Source organism: Sparus aurata, chromosome 12 (genome assembly GCF_900880675.1).
Source record: "Sparus aurata chromosome 12, fSpaAur1.1, whole genome shotgun sequence".
In the NCBI taxonomy this organism is placed as follows: Eukaryota; Metazoa; Chordata; class Actinopteri; order Spariformes; family Sparidae; genus Sparus; species Sparus aurata.
The window spans coordinates 3325043-3350760 of NC_044198.1; the positions used below are offsets into that span (position 1 = coordinate 3325043).

At 39.9% G+C, this 25718-nt stretch overlaps 1 protein-coding gene across 2 annotated transcripts; it reads left to right on the top strand.

Annotated features, from left to right (window-relative positions):
- Nucleotides 1-4709: 4709 nt before the first annotated feature.
- Nucleotides 4710-20960, top strand: mvb12ba (multivesicular body subunit 12Ba). 2 transcript variants are annotated; one of them, XM_030436111.1, is made up of 10 exons: nucleotides 4710-5009; nucleotides 7985-8107; nucleotides 10821-10928; nucleotides 11135-11231; nucleotides 11429-11558; nucleotides 13377-13520; nucleotides 15291-15385; nucleotides 16644-16699; nucleotides 17036-17095; nucleotides 17846-20960. In XM_030436111.1, exons 2-10 carry the CDS (start codon nucleotides 7997-7999, stop codon nucleotides 17930-17932), a joined length of 888 nt encoding a protein of 295 aa, XP_030291971.1. In that variant the 5' UTR covers nucleotides 4710-5009; nucleotides 7985-7996; the 3' UTR covers nucleotides 17933-20960. The 2 variants fall into 2 exon arrangements, with proteins under 2 accessions (XP_030291971.1, XP_030291970.1); XM_030436110.1 differs by lacking the exon at nucleotides 4710-5009 and adding an exon at nucleotides 5064-5409.
- Nucleotides 20961-25718: the final 4758 nt, after the last annotated feature.

The window sequence follows — 25718 nt, forward strand, 5'->3', positions numbered from 1 at the left end:
TGGCTGATGAGCCAAGCAGGAGAAGGTTGGGATTCCAATGTTGAACAATTCTGTTCTTGCTGTGCAAGGTCTGATGAAAGTCAGCAGGTGGAGTAACCTAGTCACTCCTTTCCCTTGCAAGGATAGCAGTTTGGTGCTAACTGGCTTGGTATTCCTCAGATTGTGTGGTTAGCTGGTAAGCTTTGCATTGCAGCTGCTGGTGCTAACTGAGCTGAAACTAGCAGGATGTTGGGCAGGCAGCCACGTGGGTGGAGAGGTGGAGAAGAGAGAGAACAACAGAGGTTTGACTATCTGGTCAGAGGGGGGTCTGTCACCATTCGTTCAATTCGTTCTGAATTTGCACCTAGGTGTGAAAACTGGAGACTTCTATAACTTAATTTATTATTAAGTACTATAATTTGATAACAGAAATTTAATTAATGACAAGGTTTAACTGTAACATTCAGTAATACTGCACATAATAACAACAACAATAAAAATTAAAACTGCAAGCAGTGATGAACAGGCCCTCGCAGTCCGCGCGCCTGTCGGGGCGTGCTGTCGTAGACGCACGTTGCCGTCGGGCTTACCCGCACAACACTTTCCGTTTCAGTTTTTCCTATGATTTGGTGGGCTGTTCCTCCTGTCGGGATTAAAGAATGTCTGAAAAGGCTGGAAAGCTGGATGCAGTATATTATTAGCGTTGGGATAAGCAGTACAATGTCCAACATAACATTAGCAGAGGCAAAGCATGCTAAACAGCATGATGGCTTTACATACTGACTTGTTAACCACAGCTGTGATTTGTGTTATTTAACCAAAGAAATCACTCAGTCGATTCAAATGGCAGGGGAAGCCACTGCGTTCATCGCGGAAAAGTTGGGCTAAATCACAACTACACACATCTTGTTGTATGCCACATTGACAGGGCAGACACAACACGCAAATGGCATCCTTGGCAAATTGGCTTATTTGAAAATTGTGTGCTGTGCTTACTACCGCTGACTTATCCATTATATGGCTCTAAACATCACCCTTCAATTATGCCATGTTGTAATGTGCAATTTGGACAAAACTACTTGCAAATGCCATGTACATCTGACATTGTTTGTCATCACTGCACATAAATGAGTGAAAATTATGCTTCACTTGCCTTCTTTCAGAAATGAATTCATGGCTGTCTGCCAATTTCAAGCTTTTGATCTAATTTTGGCTTTGTTTGCTAGTTTGTATTCCATGAAGTGCATGCAGCCACATTTTGAAGTTTCAATAAAATATGAAAAATATGAGGCTGACTACCTGGAATGGAATGGAATTATTCAGAGGTTATCCAGAGGTTCGATACATGTGACTTGAAAAACAACAATGCCATCTAGTGGCGACTTGTATCACTCACTGCATGTAAGAAGCCCAAATTGACTGAGATAAAACTTACTTCATGTTTCCAGTGGGTGGCGCTATGGATATGACACAGTATTGATGCACAGATCTATTCATAACGACTCCCTCTAGATTCCCTCTAGATTTGGCTGAGATAGGAAATAGTATGAAGGAGTTATCAGAACTTGATACTTCATGACGAAGGATTTTAATGGCGGGCACCGCCACTGCCAGCAGGTATGACGTAGAATAAAGATTTTCCTAGTGTGTCTTTGGCATGGTCTGAGGAGTATACTGACTGACTGTGAAGTCTGTGGTGGCCAATCTGTAGGAGGAATGTAATGATATTTAATTCTAAAGATGATTTAAGTACAAAGATTGGCAATATTTCAAAATGGCGGCCAAAAGCAAAATGGCCGACTTAGTATTGATGTGGAGATGTATTAGGGGCGACAGCCTCTACACTTATGAGCAGTTTGGTGTGGATAGGAAATTGTATGTTGAAGTTATAAAGCCTTGATGCTTGATGGCGAGGGGAAAAAATGATTTCCACCGCCCCGCCCACGGAAGCCCAGACTTTGTGTGCTGACTTCTGCTCTTCCCCTTTGCCTAGAAAGACAATCTCCGTGTCCGTGTCTCATTTCTTAACAGATTTAAACCCAACAACTCCCTTTGCATTCCTGAGAGATTTGGCCAAGATAGGACATTGTATGAAGAAGTTACGAGGACATGATGCTTTACGGCGAAGGATTTGAATTGACCGCTCCACTGCGGCCAGCAGGTATGACGTAGGATAAAGATTTCCATAATTTTTCATCTTCAAGGTCAGAGGATGATAATGAGTGACTGTGAAGTCGGTGGTGTTACATCTGTAGCAGGAGATAATTTAAGTACGAAGATGGGCAATATTTCAAAATGGCGGCCAAAAGCAAAATGGCCGACTTAGTATTGATGCTGAGATTTATTCGGGGAGACAGCCTCTACACTTATGAGCAGTTTGGTGTGGATAGGAAATTGTATGTTGAAGTTATAAAGCCTTGATGCTTGACGGCGTGAGGAAAAAATGGTTTCCACCGCCCCGCCCACTAAAGTATGTCGCAGCTGAATGATTTCCATAACTTTTGTCCTTCAAGGCATGAAGATGATAATTGAGTTAATGTGAAGACTGTGGTGTTTAAGCTCTAGGACAAGATAATTTTCAAAGTAGGCATGATTTGGACAAAAATGCTGTCACACATCAAAATAGCTGACTTCCTGTTGGACTGAGAGCATGGGCCCCCCAGACTTTTTTGTGCGTCTGCTCATGATGAATCTGCGTACTGAATTTCTTTCGTCTACGCGCATGTGGAAGGCAGGGAAGAACATTAGGGGGCACTACAGAGTCCACAGGTCACGACCACACCCAGTGACAATGCAGGATCATAATTTTGGCCGGATGTGACCTATATTCCAAATTTGGTGAGTTTTTGGGTATGTTCAGGCATCCAAAACTGCAGTCAAACTTGGAGAAGAAAATTTCTTTCCTTCCAATTACAATAGGGACCTCGCAGGTTTACCTGCTCGGGCCCTTATAATACTAATATAGCAGAGATCACAAAACATTTTCTAAACTTAAAGCTCCTGTTTGTAAGATGGCAAAACTGACGCTTTGGGTTTCCCAACTTGTCAGTTATTGACGCTTTAGGATTGTAGGTCGGGTCGGCCACCATCTGAAAGCGTCAGTATCTGACGAGTTGGAAAACCCAAAGCGTCAGTTTTACCATCTTACAAACAGGAGCTTTAAATACTCAGAGGTTGGTGTTGGCTGCTGCAACAGTTCGTTTGCACAACCGAAGACTTTCTGCATAAACTGGCAGAAACCATTCCAAGGAAGCTCATCTGTGTGCTTACTGGCCTCACCTTGTTCGTATGGCATGTATGCCATAATAAGGTAATGAGGCGTCCACATCTGCATTTGTAGTAGCCAGTAGAGATGCCCTTTGTCTAAAACGACCTGTGATTGGCAAAAGACTTCCTTCACAAGCTTCACAAGATTTCTGAAGCCTAACACAGAGCCATGGCGGTGCAGAAGTCTAGCTTTCTCTCAAATTGAATTACAATATGCAATCTTATTTTTTTTTATCAAACACTGACTGATACATCTGTGCCATAAACCTCTTGGTACTGCTGAGTGTTTTTAATGAAAAAAAAATGTGTTGTCAGTTTGCTGGATTTTTCAAATTAGGAACAATCATTCAAAGGAATCTGAAATGTGAACGGCTTATCAGTCACCTTATCAGTGGGTTAATGAGGCTGTTGAGAAATTATGCATTCCGATTGGTTTATTGCTGACACTGAAGGCGTGTAGCTTTGTGATGTTGTGTCAGTGCCGCCCTCCTGTGACCAGGGAGCAGAACTGTGGAGTAAAAGCACCAAAGTAGGGACTGGAAAATAAAAGGAGATCATCAGGAGGATCATTAAGAACCATTACATTAGAACCTGTATTCTGTTACCTGATTCAGTAAAAATCATTGATCAAGAAAACAATTTCAAAGTATGGTAGGAATTGCAAACAAACGGTAACTCTGACAACGTGCCTTATATCAAGCAGCTTTAGGATTTTAATTTTTTTTTTGTGCCAGGTAATAAATCATTAGCAGTGGAGCTAGAGTAGAACTGAACTAGCTCAGCGGACAAAAGATCTTATGATTTCAGTTGGGGGACCTGGGACAATCAAAATATTCTCTGAATGAAACAACAGTATGAACACATGTTAGAAGCAGTCAGTCCACTGACACAGATCCTTCATTCTTCCTCCTGGGTTTAACATGAGAATCACACTGCCCCATTCAAACTCTCTGAGATGTCCTCGAGACAGATAAAACTATCCTAAAATTTTAGATAGAATTTTCTCTTATTGAAAACAGATGTGTGTTTTTTCTGACTGACTCACCCACTACTTTTCTACTGGCTGTGTAGCCCATTAGTTAGTAATTAGTTGGTGGTAATCTACAGATTAGCCTACATTTAACAAAATAAACAATATAAGCACATTAATAATAACACACACAGTAAAGGGGTTTAAACAAGATGTAAAGACCCCTGTACAAGATGGGACCTAGAAACCAGGTAATAATGCAGGTTTTGTCTTAAAACCTCTAACAGTTTGGTTTATAATGAAATTTAGCGGCGCATACATTATTCATAAGAAAATGTGTAATTAATGAATGTTTTACAGGCTAGCCCATCGTCACGCTCCTGCAGTCTCACATTCATCTATTTTCATCTCTGTAACAGATTGTAGTTAGTCCTCGACTGACAGATTTTTATCAAGAATTTAAGTGGCAGCATTCAAACACACACAACACTGCATCATTAGTAACTGTTGGCTCCGGGGAGGGAGTGGGGCGAAGGCTCCTCCAGTTGGTTCACTGTTCACTCCCCCATCCCCAGTACCCTCCAACAGCTCCACTAATGGCACCCTCCTGAAACCGCTACTGCAGAAACACCATGCAAATATATACGAAACAGGTTATGTTTTGGATTCGTTCGTTGTTCCTAGCAAATTCGTGAAGATGCGTGTGTCCCCCAAACTGTGAAAAGCTTTGAGAGAGGACATCAGAGAGGAAAATAAACGACGACCGATCGGATCAAACTGTTAACCTCGCTAGGTAAGTGGACTATGCTACACAGCTAGTTAGCTAACATTAGAAGCTAGCGCTGCCGCTTACTCGGTGTGCCCAACCGCCTCCATTGCGTCCATAGCCGCTTTGTCTTAAAATGTCAGATAGTACAGTGACTTGGACATGTAACGTTATTGTGACTTCTTAAGTCGCCTGGCAGATAATGTACTCTCCGGTGTTACCAGGAACGCCCTAGCCAACATCAAAGTCTGACAGGGTCTGACAACGTTTGTCGCAGCTGGTGTCTGGTTACTTCGAGCTTGCTAGCTGGCTAGCTTGTTAGCTGTGACACATAGCTACAAGCTATCGCTGCTATGTTATCGTTCAGCTGGTGGAGCTGACAAACCGCGGTCTGCATTTAGGGAACTAGGGTGACAAACACATGCTGGTAATCGTTTAACTCTGATGGGGGCAGGGATATATAACGTTATATAAATAGCAAAGCATGTAGCTACTCGCATTGCAGTCTCTGTTAAACCACAGAGCAGTGGTTAGCTTACCCTGACCCGTAATGAGGACATGCGAAACCCAGTGGATCTGTGGTTTCAGTTGTTGATGTCTTTCTTTTAAAATGAGATGCTGACTTGATCCAAAATCATGTAATATTTATGTAAATGATGAGGGTGTTGTGGTGAATTCGGTAACGTTATCTAGCTAGTTAACTCGATCAATGCTTTTATTCAATAGATTGCTTTATAAATGTTTCATGCTGCTCTTTACTCTTTTATAGTGGCCGTATAATAGTGGCTTAAACCAGTTATAAAAGTAGCATTGTCAATAATATATATATATGTCAAATAAAGCTCGCCAAGTCTCACACATGCTCTGCGTTCACTATACCAACACAGTTAGACTATCTTACATGGCGAATGACAACAAATGATTTGCTTTAAGATTAGCTGACAAGCAGGTGAGTCTCACTGCATGGGCCACCCTCTGCCAAATGCAAGCAAAGGTAATCTGATTATACGTTATGTACATATTATGAACATACAGATCCAACCAAAAATGTTTACCTTATTTCAAAGCAGCTTGTAATATCATGTTTTCATGTCATTATTTGATAAATACCTTTGAGCGTATATACAAAATGAGAGGTTTAAGAGCATGAATTTTAGTGCGCAAATCTTGAGAAGAGAATTTATCTTTTTTGACATTGTGATTGACTAGATTATTTAATCAAGAAGTTATTTGTAACCAGTTATCTGTTGTTCACTGGTGAAGCTTCAACTTTTAACATGACACATAGCTTTAAGAGCCTGGTTTAATGGAATCACATCTGCAACTTCCTGGGATCAGTTTTGTTCTTTAACATAACTTCAGACACAGTAATGTTTAGTCAGTCAGGACAGTCAGTCATGGCTCTGAACAGAGGACTATGGTAGTCAAGGGGATACGACGCAGGAGGCCTCTGTTGTCCAGGCAGCTTCTCAAGTGTTTCGTGCCCTGTATAAATTCCAAAGCTCGTGTTAATATGCAGCACAAGGGTGGATAGATAGAGAATTCTTACATGTCTGACTGAAACATGCTTTCAGACAGTTCACATTCAATGACCCACAGTAGGGCTGCATGATATGTTCATAAGTGATATTGTTTAATTATTGTTTACAGATATTGTGATTGCGATATAATCCATGAATTTTATGCATAATTGCATTTGAGATCACAATTGTGATTGTAAAAAATCATTGTGATTGTGATTTGTAAAATCACAATGATGTGGCATTCCTCCTGGTCTCACTACACTGAAGTTTAGTAAAGGCCAGCAAAGTCATCTAATCTTTTGACTTGAAAAACTGGAACAACAAGTTGATCAGTCTGTACGGGTGTGGAAGTGTTGTAAAAGTAATACTCACCGCCAAGTTTTGATGTTACATGTGATGAAATTAAACTGAAAAGCTGCCATTGATTTTACATTTTTTTTTAGTAAATAGATTTCCAGGGTCTGCTATATATTGTAACATCCAGGCATGTTCAAATACATAATTATTTGCTCAGCCTCAGAATACAGAATAATATGAAGTTCAAAATGAGCTCCGCCTTACCAACAACAACAAAATCCTGCTTTTACATTAATGCAGGATAAAATGACTTACTAGGTTTTCAATACAGTGAGTACCTGGGACCCATTACAGAGTGGCGATGATTGATTTTTGTAGGTTAACCCAGAATTTGCATCACACTGGTTCCATCGACTAACGTCAATGGGATTTCTGAATGACACCAAAAATAATCTCTGTGACAAACACAAGTTTATGATATTTACGTATTCTTTTCAGCAAGATAATCTTCTCAGATGAATACCACTTTGTGATTTTCGTAAGTGCAAGGGCACATGACTTAAACGTCACCACCACTAAGCGTCTTCCAACACATTTAGTGTACAGATTTTCTATAAATCGATCAATGTACAAGTTGTAAAGTTAGAATAGTTTGAAACTAAAGTCGACCTGTAAAACGGACTAGTAAGTAGTATAAGTCTCTGAGATTGCTGTGTGCTTAATAATTACATTCTGCAACATTTAGACAAACTTGTAAATATCTTTAGCCCGGTGATAACCATAGACCTTATCTCAGGCATTTAACTGAAAACCAATCAAAAAACCATAGACTGTGAGACAAGGGAGCTAAAAGAGCAAAAATGCTAACTGATTTCGGGGTTTTAGGAATACAAACTACACTACATTTCAATACAGATTTGATGTTCACATTTATTATTATTATTATTATTATTATTATTATTAAGGATAATAGATTGTGCGTCCACTGTGGACAAATGGATAATGACCTCACTGCGTCTTTTCAGATTTTAATGCAAGCAACGTCACTGGTGTGTGAAAAGTTGTGGTGAATAATAAAGTTTATTTTTAAGACATCGCTAACACTGACCTCAATAAAGTTTCATCAGCTTCATCAACAAAAGCAGGCAGCACCTTAATGTCTCATGTTGCTTTCTGTTGCAGAACTCTACAAAGATGCCTGAGGTTAGGGAGCTTTCTGAAGCTTTGCCTGAAATGCCCATGGACCCAATCACTGGAGTTGGCGTTGTAGCCTCCAGGAACAGGGCCCCCACTGGATATGATGTGGTAAGTCACTGAACATGACTCAGGACATCTGATTTACCTAATTACCATGTAAAAGTAGTTAGCTGTTTCAATGGTATAGCCCCAAAAAATGTCAAGGCTGTCATCATGCCACCATGAAAACAAAAAGCCTATTTTGATGTATTTCAAGACTATCTAATTAGAAAAAGTCAAGATTCAAAGTGATTGCTGAACCAAACCATACCATGACTCTAAAAACCTAAACCCTGAATGGCTTCACTCAGCTACATTCCTACGAAGGACGTTTTGATAATGCAATATATAAAAACCTGTGTGTGTGTGTGTGTGTGTGTGTGTGTGTGTGTGTGTGTTTTTCCTTGCATGTAATGCAGTTTTTGCCTTCTATTTTGGGTCATTGCATTGTGTATTTGGTTTTAGCCTTTTGAGTAATTGGATAATTGGAGTGCGGTTGCTTTACTGGTTTTTATTTTACTTTTTTACTATTTCGATACTGTTGGTTAATTTCTGATAAAGACGCCAAAGACCATTACAATAGTCCAACAGTGACGAAATACACACATGATGGATAGTTGTGATTTTAGTTTCAAAGATAGACTAGTAAAATACCCTGTAGATATTAACAAAGCCCAGCCCAGACAATCAAGGCAGTTGTTGAGGTTGTCTTTACTGTGTGTACAAGAGGAATTCTTTAAGGGCACACTCACATTGGCCCACATGCTTGTGTTTGTGCTTGCTTGTGTTTGTGCATGAGCAACTGTACTGTACTGTGCCGAAGCACACCTCTTCCAACTGCGCCAGGGCCAAGAAAGTGTACCGTGCATGGTACGGAATGCTAGTCTAACTCACTAATCAAACAAACTGGACTTTGGGGGAGGGGGGTCAAATGTGCCTGGACATGGTACAGATTGTCTTTGCTGTGACCTGAAGATTTGACTAAAACCACATGCAGCAGCTACTGTCAAACTGTACAATAAAGCCTTCATCACTGTTCACTACTTAAGGAATAAAGAACTGTAGTGTGCTGACATTTGAATCACTTTCAAAATGTCAATCACTTATATTGTGAACATCATCTTTACAGCTGCAGTGGATGTCTTTCAATTGTTACCATTGTTATTATCATTATTATTATTGTCATTATCGCCATTACTATTGTCATGTAACAGTGACATTTATCGATCCTGTCAAAGAAACCAGATGTCCTTTTCAAGTTATTAGTCTTTGGAATGTTGATGACAATGATCAGAGACAGGTTAGCAGAATCATGTGACAGCCAGATATTGTAATTGTTGTCTGAAGCCCCTTTCACACTGATATTTAAAGGCGGGAATCCTGCATCGCTACTCCGCCTCACTGTCTGGGTGAAAGTTGCAGAGGCGGAATGATCTGCCAGTGGAAGTAGTAACGGACCCGCAACAGAGACAAATTGCCGTTTGTGTGAAAGGGTAAGCTGGCAGTGCTGGACAGGACTGTGTTGGTCTGATGGTGTTCACAGTCTAGGGCTGAATGATATGGACAAAATTTCATATCTCGATATTCATGCCAGATATCTCGATATCGATACGATATGACTACAGGTTCGGTGAAAACCAAGCATTTTTCAGAAAAATAAAGAGATTATTTTAAGCCATATACAAATGGTTGATAGAGAAATCTTTACCAAATAATCACAAACTCACTACAGAGACAAATATATTTGAAGTAACAACAGTAAAGGTAGGGAGAAGATCAAACGAACTATGTGCATTTTTTCAAGATGAACGATGACATCCTAATCTGGAGAGAAAGAGTGAGAGTGAAGATCGAGACTCAGCAGCTTCAGGTTATCGCTGGTTAAGTACCAGTGTAATTTATAAAGACTAAGAAGTCAGAGAATTAACGGATCAAAACAGAGTAGACGTCAGCTGTACGGTCTCAAATCCACAGAGCGAGCGGCCGCAGTGTCCGCTCCTGCTGCCCCAGCCAGCCCCCCCCCATACACACCTGCCGCCTGCAGCCGTGTGAGAGGACAGAGAGCCGGCGCTGCTGCAGGGGAGCCGCAGACTGTGATGACTCTGAGCAGCAGGAGAATTACAATATGATATATTTCTCGCCTTTCCCCTGATGATCTGAATAAGTCGCTAAATTTTTTGCTAGTCGCTTTTTAGAAATAAAGTCACTAAGAGGGCCTGAAAAGTCGCTAAACTAGCTAGAAAGTCGCCAAGTTGTGTGTGTGTGTCTCAGTCTCCGTCTCCCTTACTCCCGCCCTCGTATGTTTGTCATTGGTTGGCTTCAGCTGTCGATCCACAGCAAGCATGAAATAAGGTTTGTGGTTGGCTGGCCTTAGCGATGCATTCAAGGGCAATCGTAAAAAGGATGTTTGTTGTAACTGCCAGAGCTGTACGTGCAGGGCGAGCGGGGTAATCTATATCGTTTATATCGTTGCTTTTTCGATATGAATATCTTGAATGTTCATATCTAGATATAGATATGATAACGATATATCTTTCAGCCCTAACACAGTCTGACAACTGAACAGATCCTTCACTCATTAAATAAAAGAGAAGCGTCCGATACTTCGACCCACAAAGGAACGTTACACCCGCCACACGTTTTTTGGTTCAGCTGCTTGGTACAGTTGTGACAAATAGAGGTGGTGTAGAGACGAGCCTTCTTTGTGTTGTCATTGCAGAATCTCTGTCTGAAAAGGGTCTGAGATTGATGATGCCTCCTACCTTGATTTATTTGTGTCCAGGTCTCTACAACAACAGACGGCCTAGATGCTGACCTGTGGAAAGATGGCCTGTTCAAATCCAAGGTGACCCGTTACCTATGCTTCACCAGGGTCTTCTCAAAAGAAAATGTAAGTAAACTCACCTCACCAATTAGCTCGACCACTTACAATCTTATCTCATACATTTAGCATTCAAATTAACAGTTTGGTGAATATTATGGAGGATTTAACCCCCTGCTTAAACACATTTTTTCTCTTCTATTTTCCCCCCATATCTCTCTCCTTCCCTTTATGTGTCCATCTGTCTCCTTTTTCCTTGATCCCTTTCTCAAAAGAGCCATTTGGGCAATGTTCTTGTGGACATGAAGCTGATCGATATAAAGGACACTCTGCCTGTGGGATTCATTCCAATCCAAGAGACTGTTGACACTCGTAAGTAATCAAGTCAAGTATACAGGCATTGATGGCATCACTGTGTGGTAAATGTGTCTTGAAGGAATTAAATGTTATCATGTTGATCTGCAGAGAACCTCTCTTTCTCTCTCTGGCATTAATGTATAGTTAGTGAGCAGACTCTCTACAGTGGAGTGACTGTCAGTCTGTTTGTCTGTTTCATTTGTGTCCCACAGAGGAGCAGGCCTTCAGGAAGCGGCGACTCTGCATCAAGTTTATTCCTCGGGACTCCACAGAGGCAGCTATTTGTGACATCCGCATCCTGGGACGCTCTAAACAGGCCCCTCCCCAGTACACTTTTATAGGGTGAGCAGCTTGGGACCATATGATGGAACATTAGTTTTGCTTGTTGACAAGAAAAAAGTATCCTTAGAATAGTTTATTATCCAGATGTTTGGACTGAAATTATTAAGACTGTAGTTGAAACAAATTACTCTTCTCAGCTGCAGTTTCAACTGGATCTTCACACTTTTTCAGGCAGTTTCTGTTCGAAGGGTGTTGTATAGAACCCTTTACACACAGAGGCTCCATATAATCAATGTAGCAAAGGCTTGCCTTTTCTCTACTTTTGTTTGTTCACACTGAAATTTGTTCACTCACCAAGTCTTTGTCTCACAATGAGAAAAATGTTTTGTGATTTTGTGATTTTTTTTATACTGGGCAGCAAACCACCAATTTGGCCGTCCGTTCTGCGGCCAGATTCGCAAATTTAGACAGATATGGTATATTGGGGGTCTGTTTTGGTCTGCCAATATGACGCCTCGGAGGGTACACTTTTTTCCACCTCCATTGCTATGTAAATCCAAGTAGTCGATGTGCCGGCAATTGCGTGAGATGGGCGGAGGTGTCGATGACCTGCACTGTTGTGCGACCCACAGCCGGGATTTTTAAAACCAGGAAACAGCTGATCACAGCAGTCAGTCCATCACTTCATCCACGGACGTCAAGATGAGCGACTGGACAGCTGCTGAGATCCGGGAGATGCTGGCGTCTCCTTGGTCTCTGTAGCTGTCTTTGGTTGTCCATTTGTTGGTGTAGTGGCAAGCCAGGAATAGTTGCTACTTTCAAATTGAGCGGGCAGCTACGTAGCAATTATGACTGACACTGGTATCACAGGGCTAAATATTCTTCCGACGCACATGTTGTATGTCACTGTTCACGCCCAACTTCGTGCTTCACATCACGTCACATGTTTACGCCTACCCCAGTGGCAGCTTTTTTAAAAAGACGGAATATTACACCTCCCTTTCACATAGATGAGGCGGCAGATTGCAGCCTTTACCTGGCTGCAGATGTGGAGCTCTGAATCTCTGAAAATGTATGTATTAAATGAGAAGTTTATGTGCAGATGTGACATAGTGGACAGGTTCGTTTTCGTCATGTGTAGACAACAGTTGGGCTTTTTTGGGGAATTTGCTGGTCCAGTCTGGTCTACTTACTTATACTAGTTGATTTTATGTTATGTATGTTGAGCTGACAAATATATAAGTTGTAGGTTGGAAGGGCTAGCTGCAAGCACTTAGACTCAGGAGGGCACTAGGATGGCCAGTTAGCTCAGTGTGTGTGGATCAATCTGGTAATGGTGATAATTGTGATACCAAGTGTTTCTGTTGTATGATCGATTTTCATATAAAAAGATAGATATTCAAGTTTGTCTACAGGGAAACGGTATAAAGTAACTAATCATCAGGATCTAGTTCAAATTATACCGGGTTCATAGCAACTACTTCACCTTCTGCCTGTCATAGTCATATGTGAACTATTGCTCCATGCTCCAAAGGTACAATGTCTGTTCATTGTATTGGTACCAACCTGGGTGGAAGTCAGTGGTGTTTTGCATTTCTCAGCGCCCCTGAGTAGTGCATTTGCCCATTTGTGCAACTGTACTGCTATACTCTCTAACCAAAGTCTCACTCCTCCTTGCCCTGTTAAAATTATAACACTATGCTGTTAATACAATCTCAACACGTCCTGTATCTGTTGAGGCAATGTGATATCTGATTTTGGGTTATATAAATAAAATTGGACATGCTTTATGTTAAACATGTGAGTTTTCTACATTATGTTAAAAGCCCTTTTTGTTAATATCTTCTGATTATTATTGCTTATTAATTTATTAAACAGTGAGCTCAACAACATGGGAATCTGGTATCGCATGGGGAATGTACCTCGGGCCCAGGACTCCACACACACACCAACTACCAACAACATCCAGAATATGAACTCCTGCTCCAGCTCAGCTCCAGTTCCAGCGGCTCCTATGCCCAAGTATGTCTACCCAAATAATGTATTTGTGCACGTGTGTGATAACATGTGCCCAATTTATACGCTCTTTCCTAGCTAGCTCACATGTATACTACATTTACTCACATGGATATGACTTTTTGCTCAGTGCTGAATTATGGAAAGAGGAAGTGCACTGTCCTTGGAACATTCTTTTATCAAGAGAAGGGAAACCGATCTATCTTTAGATGAACATGAAGAAGGAAAAGGTGACGCTATCAGCTGGAAAACAAAGAAAAGCACTGTCTGATGCATGTTGAACCCAAAGGGGGAAAAGTTGTCTGCAGTGAAGTTTAATTTCTACTATTGTGCCCGAAAGTGCAATGAAAATGGCAAATAGGAAAACACAGGAAAAAATTCAAATCAAATGAATTGGGCTGTCAAGTGATTGAAAAAAAAAAGTTACTAATTCCAAGCTTTGATTAATTAATCAAAACTAATTGCACGTACTGTACCAAAGTGTACCTGTTGTAAGGAGTGACATGGTTCCTTTAAGAAAAGGACGGTTTTTATTGAGTGAGTAGGTCGATAGTCAGTGGCTGAGCTTAGAGGAGACAGATGTTAGCCACTGGAGTAGATAGGAAAGTTCAACAGTAAAGTTGTCTAGTGGCAGTAAATGGACAATACAGTTTGACCATGACTATAAACTCAGCAGCTCAATACACAAGAAGACCTTTTGTTTGAGTAAAAGCTATCATCCATTTTTTTTCTAATATTCATGCTATGGACTTTTTCATTCAGTAGGCCAATGCTCAGCAGCTTTAAATCATCTTCCGCCATCATGTTTGCAAAGTTAATCTGCATTATTTTTTGTATTGTACTAATCAACCAAAATAAGTGGGTCTACACAGATTTTTTTAAAAGTGGGTACCCTTGCTAAGAGTCGTGTATTGACCCTACTCCCACTTGCTGAGGCAAGGCAGCCCAACTGTGATTTTTATCTGAAGCATCAATGACGTAACATTTCATGTCACAAATGCGCTGAAAACAGTTGTAACGGAAGAGAAAACAACAATAGACCCACTGTGAGAGAAGCATTTGTTAAACAGTAGATAAATTCTTTTGAGCGTCACAACCTCCACGAAATGACTTGTTTCACTGTCATAATTTGAGCCATTTGGTCCAGTAACTTTTGGGTAATCTAGAAGAGCTTCACTATTAAATAATGTTTTCCCTCTTCAAGTTATCTGGCACGGTCAGCTATTCAGCTATTTATCAGAGCCTGGAAGTTGAGCTTTTTTAGCTTCAAAACACAACTGAGCAGCTTTCATAGAAATGAATGGGGCTCCACCTCCAACACTGCGTCCAGTAGTAAGGCGTCCTTTAATACACAGCATCCCAAATGCCCTTCCTTATTTATGCACCACCACCAGATGTTGATAATTGTGCACTTCGCGCAGCGAAATGTAGCATGTTCACCTGGGCCTTATATTTAGATCAAAGCCCTGCCGAGGTGATAAAAACCAAGGTCTATTACAGAGTCAATTGACATGGGTGTAAATGCCAAGTGTACTCATTCCCATTGCACACAAAAGACCAGTCTTAGCGGGGTTAAGTGGGATTTTTTACCTTTCCCATCCATTCATGGTTCACACACAACCTATAAACACCAGACAGCCACTTAACATACACTTAGAAAATAGGACGCTATCCAGCTTATTCTTGTCTCATTTGTGTTGTGATTAAGCATTAAGACCCACTGAGCTCTCCATTGAACTAACCAGATGCTTTAATTGTTCTTCTTTTTGTCCCAAGGCATATTTCTATGACTCTCCCAGCCAGCTTCAGAGGGAAGAACACTACTAGACCAGACTATGAACACCAGAACTCCAACCTGTATGCAATCTCAGGTCAGCAACATGCCATGACTGTCCTCTTATCAACATCCTCTCCACAAAATCCCAAATGTCAAAATCGGTGTCCTTTCACTCATGTTGTTGTAACTGTGTGAAAACAAAATGCAATTTTAAGATTTCATGTATAAGTTTCAACGTCATCAGAAGCTCAAGAAGATCAAACTGAGAAAAGCTAGACTCTGCATGGGTACAAAATTGTTAGCAAAGCCTGAAGACAGTAGATTGTGCTTTACAAAAGTACTCACTGCTGCTGGTGTTATAGATGATACAATTTTATGAGACTTGGTTATTTATAGTCTCTGACTGTAGCTACATCATTAAAACAGAATAATTCAAATTGTCAAAATGACAAAAAGTATCAGCAGTTTCACTTCTGTAGCATGTAGCACTGTAGCATGAAAATATTAGATAGAAGTACTTTTTCAGATCCTGTGCTGATAATCCTGGAACCTTAACATGCACATACTGCTGCTGTTGTGATAATATGTGACTAATGACAACATAACATGCAGACTAATTTTGACAGAAATATAAATGTTTCTGTTTTATGTACTTCAATTGTTGCACTTATTGCTTACTGCAACTTGCTGCTTTTCTTGCTAGGACCCGCCCCACCCCTGTGGTCTGTGATATTCTTATCCTAATCAATCACACTCCTCCTGCCTAAACCTAACCAGACCATATATCAGATTCTACCAATCAAAGACAGACATAGAAGGGTGCATCTTGGCAAGAGAGGCAATGGAATCCATAATAACATCACGTCCTATGTCACTGGTTCCGATATTTTTTAAAGGAAGACATCTGTAATGTGACTGGCTGAGAGCATATGTATGCCTTTTCACAGCAGACATTTTGACTTGTAAAAGCAGTAAAAGCACAGGTGTGACCAAAAATGTTAACAAAGGCACCATTAAGTGTCCCTGAAAGCCATGGCAATGAGCAACCTAAATGAAATGCAGCCATCATTGATGTTATAAATTCCACCTGTGCTTCTCCTTCTATGACAATATGTCTGCCGTGAAAAGGGTCATTTCCACTTCAACCAGCCATTTTGAAATTTGTGTTTCTGCACTTACATGATACTAAATGTCAGTCCCACAGTAAGAGTGCAGTACGCTTTTCTCAGGTCAATTGAAATAGGCCCTTAAGTTTCTCTTTTTCTGAATAAATGTTTGTTTTGTCACTTCTTTGCTGCTAGTGTAAAAAGACCCATTGACTTATCTTTTTTTTTTTTACTTTGTTTTTTTAGCAATGGATGGAGTGCCCTTCATGATCTCAGAGAAGTTTGCCTGTGCTTCGTCCGACGTAAGTTGCCTGAGTAACTTCTTAAGTCTTTCGGCAGCAGGTTGACCTGATGGTGGGACACAGGTTTTATCCTCTTATAGGAGAGTTTTCCAGTCTTGTGTTTTAAATACCTTTGATCCAGCACTTTGTGTTTAAAGTAGTTGGTCTTCAAAAAAGAATGTTTAACCTGTAAACTGTTCCTCTTGCTCGACTGATCAATATTCTGTAAAATACAATGGATTTGAAATATTTTTGATAGTAACATAAAAAAAAACTGGATAGATAACACCAAAGTTGTCTACATATACTTGTTTCCAACTGGACAATTAACTAACTGTCACTACTCTTCATGTTCAGCTGCAGCAAGTAGATCTGATGGGTATAACAATCAAGTCTCTGGCTGAGATTGAGAAAGAGGTGAGTAGACAAATGTATTCAAGTTTGAGTAGTAGGATTACAGATTAATCAGTTATGATAACATTGTAGCCTTTAAAGTAATTGCTAAAAAAAAAAAAAGGGAACATGGCAACAACACTAACTGTACAAACCTGAGCAGTCAGATGATCTGACAGGCTGGTGTTCGGCATCAGTGTTTGTTTCAGAACAGTCACGTGATTAGAAAAGATGCAGAGTGTATATGTGTGTGTATGTATGTATGTATATATATATATATATATATATATATATATATATATATATATATATATATATATATATATATATATATATATATATATATATATATATATATATATATATATATATATATATATATAAAATATATATGATCTATCTATATATCTATTTATTTATTTATTCATGGGTCCTACATAGGTTTTTGTGAAGCATACACAGTCTCTTGCCATGTTTGTATTTTAGAGATAAAACGTTGAATGGAAAGTGGTGTACACCAATTTTAGTGCCTACGCATGTTTTCTACATTTCTACCCTGCTGATGTCTTGAATCGGTGTGGCCATTTGTTTGAAATGTCCCTGTAATTACACAAAGAGTCCACCAGAGGTCAATGTGTTCCTTAATTTGAACTGTATTATTGTAAATCAGAGAAGCTTTGTTGATGATTTCATGAACGTTTAATGTTTGGTGTAGAATTTTTTCTGCCAGATCTTATTACAATCGTAATGTTTGACCCTCCTCCCCTCTGTCAGTATGATTACAGTTTCCGCACAGAGCACAGTGCAGCAGCTCGCCTCCCTCCCAGTCCAACGCGGACCTCCCTGAGCTCTGAGGCCTGAGGATCCTCTCCTAACATCTCGCAAACAACACTTTCCCCTATGGAACCCAGCAGGAGAGACCTGTACACAACTACTGAGGACCTCCACACAACTAACAGTCCAAAACACATGTACTGAGAAGAGAAAAAAAAACAGATTCTGTGGGTCTGACTGAAACTATTTTAACATTGACGAGTGGTTTATGAGAGGGAATTTACTCTCCAGAGGAAAAATGGAGAGAAATTTCACTCATATGATTTAAAAATACATTTGTTTTCCCAAACAGCCTTGAGCGTTGTTCCCTGTAATACACATAACCACTCCACATCTGAAGGACTTGTTACAGACAAGATAAATGGATGAAAAGGATACTTAATTCTGATGGAGGGCACCTGTTAGGCCTTTTCACTCTGATGTAGAATGAGAGTCTGAGAGCAGGCATCATGTTTGCCTTTCTTGTTCCTGACAGACCTGCTGCTCTGTCATTGGCCACAATGGAGGCACCAGGAAGGACCATCATCCCACTTCATGTGATGTAAATACAAAAGGAAAACAGTGTGTCATCGGATTTTTCAAGCATATACTGGTCTTCTTAATGGGAAAGATTATTATTGTTCTCTAGATGTTACTGTAATATACTGGTGCGTCTGTGAGTGCACTCTGTGTTGGGAATTTCAGTGCACTTCTTTTTTGTTAGATGTTTTGTTAACCACTCCTTCACTGTCTGTATGAGCCAGCTACTCTGCCTACACATAGAACCACAGTTACTGCTCAGAGGTTGCTAAACCCTGACACAGGTTACTGCTGGACTACATATACCACTGTTATTCTGATTTTTAACAACCAGTAAATTCTTACATTTTTTTAGGGTTGGGTATCATTTTTCCATATTAGTGATGATATGCCACCTGTGTTGGTACTAAAACAATCCTTTTTATTATACCACAAACCTTGCTTCCACATAAGTAGTTCCATCATAGTACCCCTTTCCTTGATGAACTGTACCAGACAGTTCTTATATTGTGCACAAAGTTGTTGGTTGTGGTTGATCAAGCTTCATGTGTCATCACTTCTTTTTTTTCAAACTTAACCGAACAGGCCTGCACGGTGGAAACAAGGCTATACTTGGCCAGCCATTTTATTTTTTTACAACACACCTGTCAGTACATTTGCAGAGTAAGTCAGACTGAACCGCGCCCCAACTACTGTTGGTCACAATCTCAGTCTATTCAAATGAAACCTCAAACTAAAGTTTGTAAGCAGGGTTCAGTGAATTATATTTAGCTGCAGTTATACTAGTTTCTGCAACTGTGTACAGTCCAAAGTTCAGTGTCCATGGTGAGTATGTGTTACAGACACTGATATTAGAAGCAGAAACCCTCATAAACATAGGAAATGAATGATACATTTATTAGCAGTACTCTATAACTACAGCTCCCATTAACACCACTGATCTTAATGGAAATCGTATTCACAAAAAGAGAAAAAAATATATTAGAATGATGTCTTTGCCATTCTTATTTTGACACAGATTTTACTACACATCATTATATTAGATGCCAACTTCTGGTTCTTGGTTGATACCAAAAAAGTATATAGTTTTGATACCCAGCCCGAGTTTCCTTACATCATCAGAGCTATCTCCACTGTTTGAAGTTACTCTTCTAGGCACTGCGTTTATGAAACTGTTTATGAAACCCAAACTGTTGTCCATTCTTTATCCTACATGAGCAAAGACGAAGTTGTTATGCTGAAGTGCTCTTTTTTTTCTATTAGAGTACATTGGTTGGTAAAAAAGCTTTGTACCTGCAGTGTATGTATCCTCTGTAATAATGGTAGGTCTTGAATTCAGCTTGTTTCCCTTAAACTGTTTCTTTGAGCTTGATTCTGTTTTCGTAGTCTGATAGCTTTCATTTACCTTTTTTATTTTTTTACACAATTAAACATGTAAAGACCACTATCACTCCAGAACGTACTATTGAGCTAAGCTATATTGACAGCTGGATGGAATGGAAAGGAAAAGGAAGGGGCTGGCATGAAGGCAGTTTAGGCAGGTGACTTCAAGTTCTTTGGTAATATATATTTCAAAAGACTCGAGAGTTCAGGAACCAGCTCAAACAATGGCTTCTCATTGGTGGAAATGTCCTGTGAAAAAAGTGTCTTGTTAAGAAAAATATCCAGTTACTTTATAGGATGTCAGGTTTACACTTTATGGGATTATTTCTGGACAATTGTGACTTAATGTTGTCATGTAATCCCATTTATGAATTACAGTACACTATACTTTATTGTATCAAGTGGAGCATGACTATACTGAATTTTGACATAAATAATTCATATACTGAGACATTACTCTCAAGACTCCCCAGCAAGCTGTCTCTGTGTAATCATTGTGACTTTTTCTGTGTTCATACAGTATTGTCTTGAAAATGACCAGAGATGTTGGTGAAGAACAATGACCCTGTATTACTTTGCCTTTTTAAAAAATGCTTTGTTTGACTTTTTTTCCCGCAAGTGTCTGCAGTTTTTAAATGCATGGATTAACTCCTTTTTTATTTTATTTTTGTTTGTCTAATTTATTAGTTATGTCAGTATTGTGACCTTCTGTTGTTTTCAGAACTGTTATGTAATTGTCGATTGCACTGCTGACATGTCTGTTGAGGGTGAAAAGATAAACGGCTCATGTTTCATGTGATGCTCTGTGTATTTGAGCTGAGTGTTTCGACCTGCACTGTGCAAATCTTACACACAAATAATTTCTCAGCTGGAGTTCTAACTTCATGCCAGTTTTGCTGAATCATTTAATTGCTAACTTATATGGTATCTGCATTAACAGCAAATAACAATCCTGCTTTGATCTGTCTGTTAGTTTGCATGCATGGTGACATGAGATGTCAGAGGTTTCATAGCTCATTTTTTTTTTTCGAGTTTATTGATCAAGTCACGGATTTTGTTTCATAAATCGAGTTTATTCACTAATGAATGGACAAGATGGCATCAGTTACATTTTTATTATAAGGAAGTTTTATTAAACTATGATGAGCTGAAATTGTTTGGATTTTATTTTGGTAAGGATGATGATGTCAACTTGAATCTGTATATTGTCCTATATTTAAAATGCCTCAATGCCGGTGTCAGCCATTTCTGGATGTTTCTGCCCGATATCAGTCCCAACACATCATATACAATATTTAGTGGCCATACGCTTCCAAATGCGACTCTGTGGGAACCCTTGTAGTGTCAAGTCTTAAACCACCGCTGTAATGCAATGAAATGAGCAAGAAAAGTCCAAGTTGTTGGATGTTCAGGGGTGTTGGGTGGATCACACACTGGTCCATCAATTAGGAGACTAGGGATAACATCCACTTTGTGATAAAGAGGGATTTGTTTTTGAATAATGTTGTGTCAGTATGATAATGTACGGAAATGACATAACTTACTTTGCTTAAGTCACTTGCAATGTTACTTAAGTTAGGAGACCGAACGCCGTTATTTTAACCCAAAGTATGATCTTTGCCTACACCAAACCAAACTGAAACTTTTTGACAATGTCAATAAAAGACCAAAAGTCATAATAAGTGATTTGTTTGTAAGCAAGCTTCATATTAAAAGTCAAACCACACATTGCATATTATGTATTATTGCTAACTTGATCACAGAGCCCATGCAGAGTGCACGATGAAAGCTGATGCTAGAGGGGTAGGTAGTGTATTATAGTTTGGAAAGTGTGAATCAGCTCATCGCATCAGTTTGATCACATTTAATATAGTGATCAAGTTGGGTCTAGACATCCTTTAATTAACTAGTTGGTGTTACGCAAATGTGTATCGGCAGGGGGGATAGGAGACAGACAGGAATCACCATTTAAGGTATGGAGATCAAAGAGCTCCTCCCAGACGTCACTCCAAATGTCTTTTTTCTTTCTCACAAGTTGAGAGTGACACATTTGCAACATGTGTTCATTTAGATAGATCCTTTTTGCAGAATTCCTACAGTAATGTAGTGTTCAAAAAGTCCACAGAGCAGTTATTAAAGTAGTTATTAAACAGAGGACACTGAAGTTAAAGGGACTTTTTTCAGTGTGTGTGTTTGTGTGTGTGTGTGTGTGTGTGTGTGTGTGATGTGATGCCAGGTTAGAGAAGATGGTTAGTTGCATGCAAAGGCCCTGAGTCTGTGTGTGTGTGTGTGTTCACTCACAAACATGAGCCAGTTAGCTCTCCGGCAAACATAGGGCTCGTGTCACACTGTGAAGTGGCTGATAAACATCTGGAGCTGCGTCACTACACCACCAGGAAGGGCACACAGCTGGTCTTGTTCCAAATCTTAGTGGCAGCTGTTTTGTCCATGTGAGTAATCTTAGGTCGGGGCACATTTGTTCACATAACTTTGTATACCAGCGTATACTGCTTCACATATGCTCCTTCTGAAAAAACACTTTGATGATCAGATCATTTTCTTCAGTTTCACCCAAGATGGCTTTACCTGTTGCATCATCATCATGCTGTAACACTTGAGAATATATGCTGCTGCTGCATTGTAATTCTTGGACTTCTTGCTACTTTTGCTGTTGGCCAAGGTTATCATAGAGAGACCTCCTCTGTCTTTGGTGTCAAAGTGTCACCATAAATTGTGTTCCTCTGGCACTGCCACTGCATGGTACTTAGATGAGTGTGAATGAAATGGACTGTCAGCATGTGTAATTACCATGTCAGCAATTACTGTAAGATGAGGGCCTGTCTCGGGCTGATGATTAATGGAGCACTGACTTGTTCTCACATTAATGCACAGGCAGGTGGGCCCGAGGGAGCTCGACTGGCTGTGGAGTGACGGAAGCTTGTGCAGAGCTTGAGGTCAGCTACAAGGCTGGGTGTTTTCTGTCTTCTGTATGTATTTTTTGTGCACTTTTCAGAAGTTAGAAGAAGTAAATCTATTTCTAGATTATTGAGATAATATTAGATTGTTACATTTTCATGACGGCAGGATCATTTATGTTTATTCACCCCAAACAGCCTGATTACTTAACGTTGAATTTAACTGTAAGGTAGCAAACAATCAGAAGGTGTGTGTGTGTGTGTGTGTGTGTGTGTGTGAGAGAGAGAGAGAGAGAGAGAGAGAGAGAGAGAGAGAGAGAGAGGGCACCTCCAGAGATTACTACTGCAGTCAGGTTGATAAGCAGAAGTGAAGATAAATCCACTCCTGTCCGTGAACAGCTCCGGATCACAGCAGAATCTATTTATTCCTCCAGATGGTCTGGCTCTGCACCAGACTCTTTCCTCCAGAGCTGGCCGGCTCTGAGGAGCTGAGCAGTGAATCAACAGAAATGACTAATTGTGCATTTATGTGTTGCTGTACAACCCAGGTCTCACAGGGGAAAAATTAAGTAGTTTTTTGGCCTATTCTATTGCCAGTGTCTGCGTGATGTGACCATCGACTTTCTGGCTGCGAGAACAAAAAACATAGCTGCCATTTCTTTTATTTCCATAAAAAAAATGCAAAATTTTAAGGTTATTACATTAAAATGTGTTTTGATGACATTTTTATAGAGATTTATGGACTTTATTTTCATAATCCTTGCTCAGTGAATGTGTATAGTCTTTAGTTTGTAGTTTTTACAAAGATTATTGCAGGTTTTACCAGAAAATTGTCACGTATGTATAGTTGCTATGGTGGTTGCTATGGACGCTGCTATGGCGAAAGCCACAGCTTGCACGTTGTCTGTATCGTTTTTTGTAATGTGTAGTTATCTGGGCTGTTATATTATTTGTGTTCTTAAATGTAGCTGTTTTATGGTGCTCTTTCTGTGACTGTTTTTCCTAGAATTGAAATTGAGAGTACAGTGTGGAGATAAAGGGGATGCTAAACACATTTGTGCAATCAGATTTGGAATATGTAGTTGTTCAATGGGTGAAAATCAATTATAACCATGATTTATCTAGATTTGACAGCGCCCCCATTTGTTGAGTGTACCCATGTGATAGCTGAGGTCAAGAGCTCTTTACAACAGTTGGTCCCATATCTGTAACACGTTTTGTTGCTGAATCACACGCTGCTAAACATTCACCCCAGTCAAGGTTCTAAGATCAGCATTTCAAAGCCAGAGAAATGAAGAGCCGTCATACTGACATATGTTACTCTCCAGGTTGAGACCTCTCCAAAGATATATTTGGTTTAGCTCTACGCCAAAGTTTCAGAGAGGATTTTTAGGGCCAAGTATATAAAATGAGATGTTTTGTTGTCAACAGGTTTAGCTATGAATGTTACTTACTTTGGTCACTTTTTCCACAAAAAAGAAAAACAAACAAACAAAAACTTTGATCCAGAAAGTTGACGGTCACGTGCCGTGGACGCAGGCGATAAAAAAAGAATAGGCCAAAAAATTGGAGACATCTCACAACTGCATGTGTGTGGCCCTGTGGACCAACGTAGCTATTACATTTTGATCTGATGTCAGACTGGGTAACACATTTTTCCTGCGGGTACTTTAACATGACAGTTTTATCTCATCTCAGTGCATTCAGGATTCTGATTATGTGGTTTGCAATGTAGTGGTTAAGAAGTGACTTAGTGTCTTATGTAGTAGACGGGGTCGTATATAACATTAGAAAACAACAGAAAAAAAAACATGAGCTTGTCGAGGGTGTGACTATCATCTTCTCAGATATATTTTTGGATCTGCCTTGATTAGAACTTTATGAATTTTATGGAAACATTTTCTGTTTTTTTTTTTTTTCAGGTTGTTTTTTGAATTTGCTGTTTTGTTCAGAAGAATGCTGCTTCACTGTTTAACTGTGAAGCTCAAAAGATGTTTTGCAGAGTGTGAAACTTCAGACAGCTGTATATGGGCATGGGGGGGAGATAATGGAAGAATTTTCATTTTTACCTTGTCCTTTAAAGCAGAGAAAGAGAGTATTGTTGCTAAATAGATAAATACAAAATAATAATCCAACAATAACTGCTTCCAAAATGATGCTAAACTGGTAACAGTTGAGTGGACTTCACAGACCACCAGCACAACATGTCACTTCTGTTCATTTTTAATGAAGAACATTCACCATCGACGCGTTTAAACCTAACTACAGCAGTCTGCTGCACACAATTACCCAGAGTGCTTTGTGGTGGTGCCACCACAACTGCTTGAAGATGATGCCTAATTTTCCACAAACCTTTCCATTGCTCAGACACATCACTCAGACAGCGTTATAAAAACGTGTGTACAAGCAGCCAGCTGCTGCTGATTTCCTAACACACTGTTTTACAGCTCTCTGTGACAGAAGAAGCTGGTTAAAATCACACAAATGATGGAAGTCACTGTGTGGGGCACATGTCATCAAAGAGTCCTCGCTGTACTCGGACTTTCTTATCCCAGTCTATAAATGTGTTACATTACATTTACAGGCAATATGTGCATCTGATGGTTAACATCAAACCTCCTCTTGTCTGCTTTTTTATACAGCAGCTGCTGGTAAATGAACAGAGTGAGCTGCTAGGAGTAGCTACATTAATCAGGCGTCACTCAACTTGTACTGGCTGACAAAACCGGCACAACAATTTGTTTTCATTATTTTGTTTTCATTAATTGTGTTCGAGAATCTTTGGCCATGAATAGAGAAACTCTAGAGAACTTTAGAATCCCTGGTTGAGACATCATCTGTTTAAAGGCTCTTCTCTCAGAGCTGACAGCTGGTCTGGAGGTCGCGGTTGTGCCCTTTGTGTTGGGGAGCCAGCAGGTTTCCAATCACTCCATTAAAGTCCTCAACGTGTCCGCGATGGTGTGACGTCACTGCCACCTGACCGTGCGCTCCTTTCG

Coding starts and splice junctions, on each gene's coding strand:
- mvb12ba (XM_030436110.1), top strand. Junction 10,929..11,134: donor GGGTCTTCTCAAAAGAAAAT/GTAAGTAAACTC, acceptor CTTTCTCAAAAG/AGCCATTTGGGCAATGTTCT. Junction 11,559..13,376: donor CCCCAGTACACTTTTATAGG/GTGAGCAGCTTG, acceptor TTTATTAAACAG/TGAGCTCAACAACATGGGAA.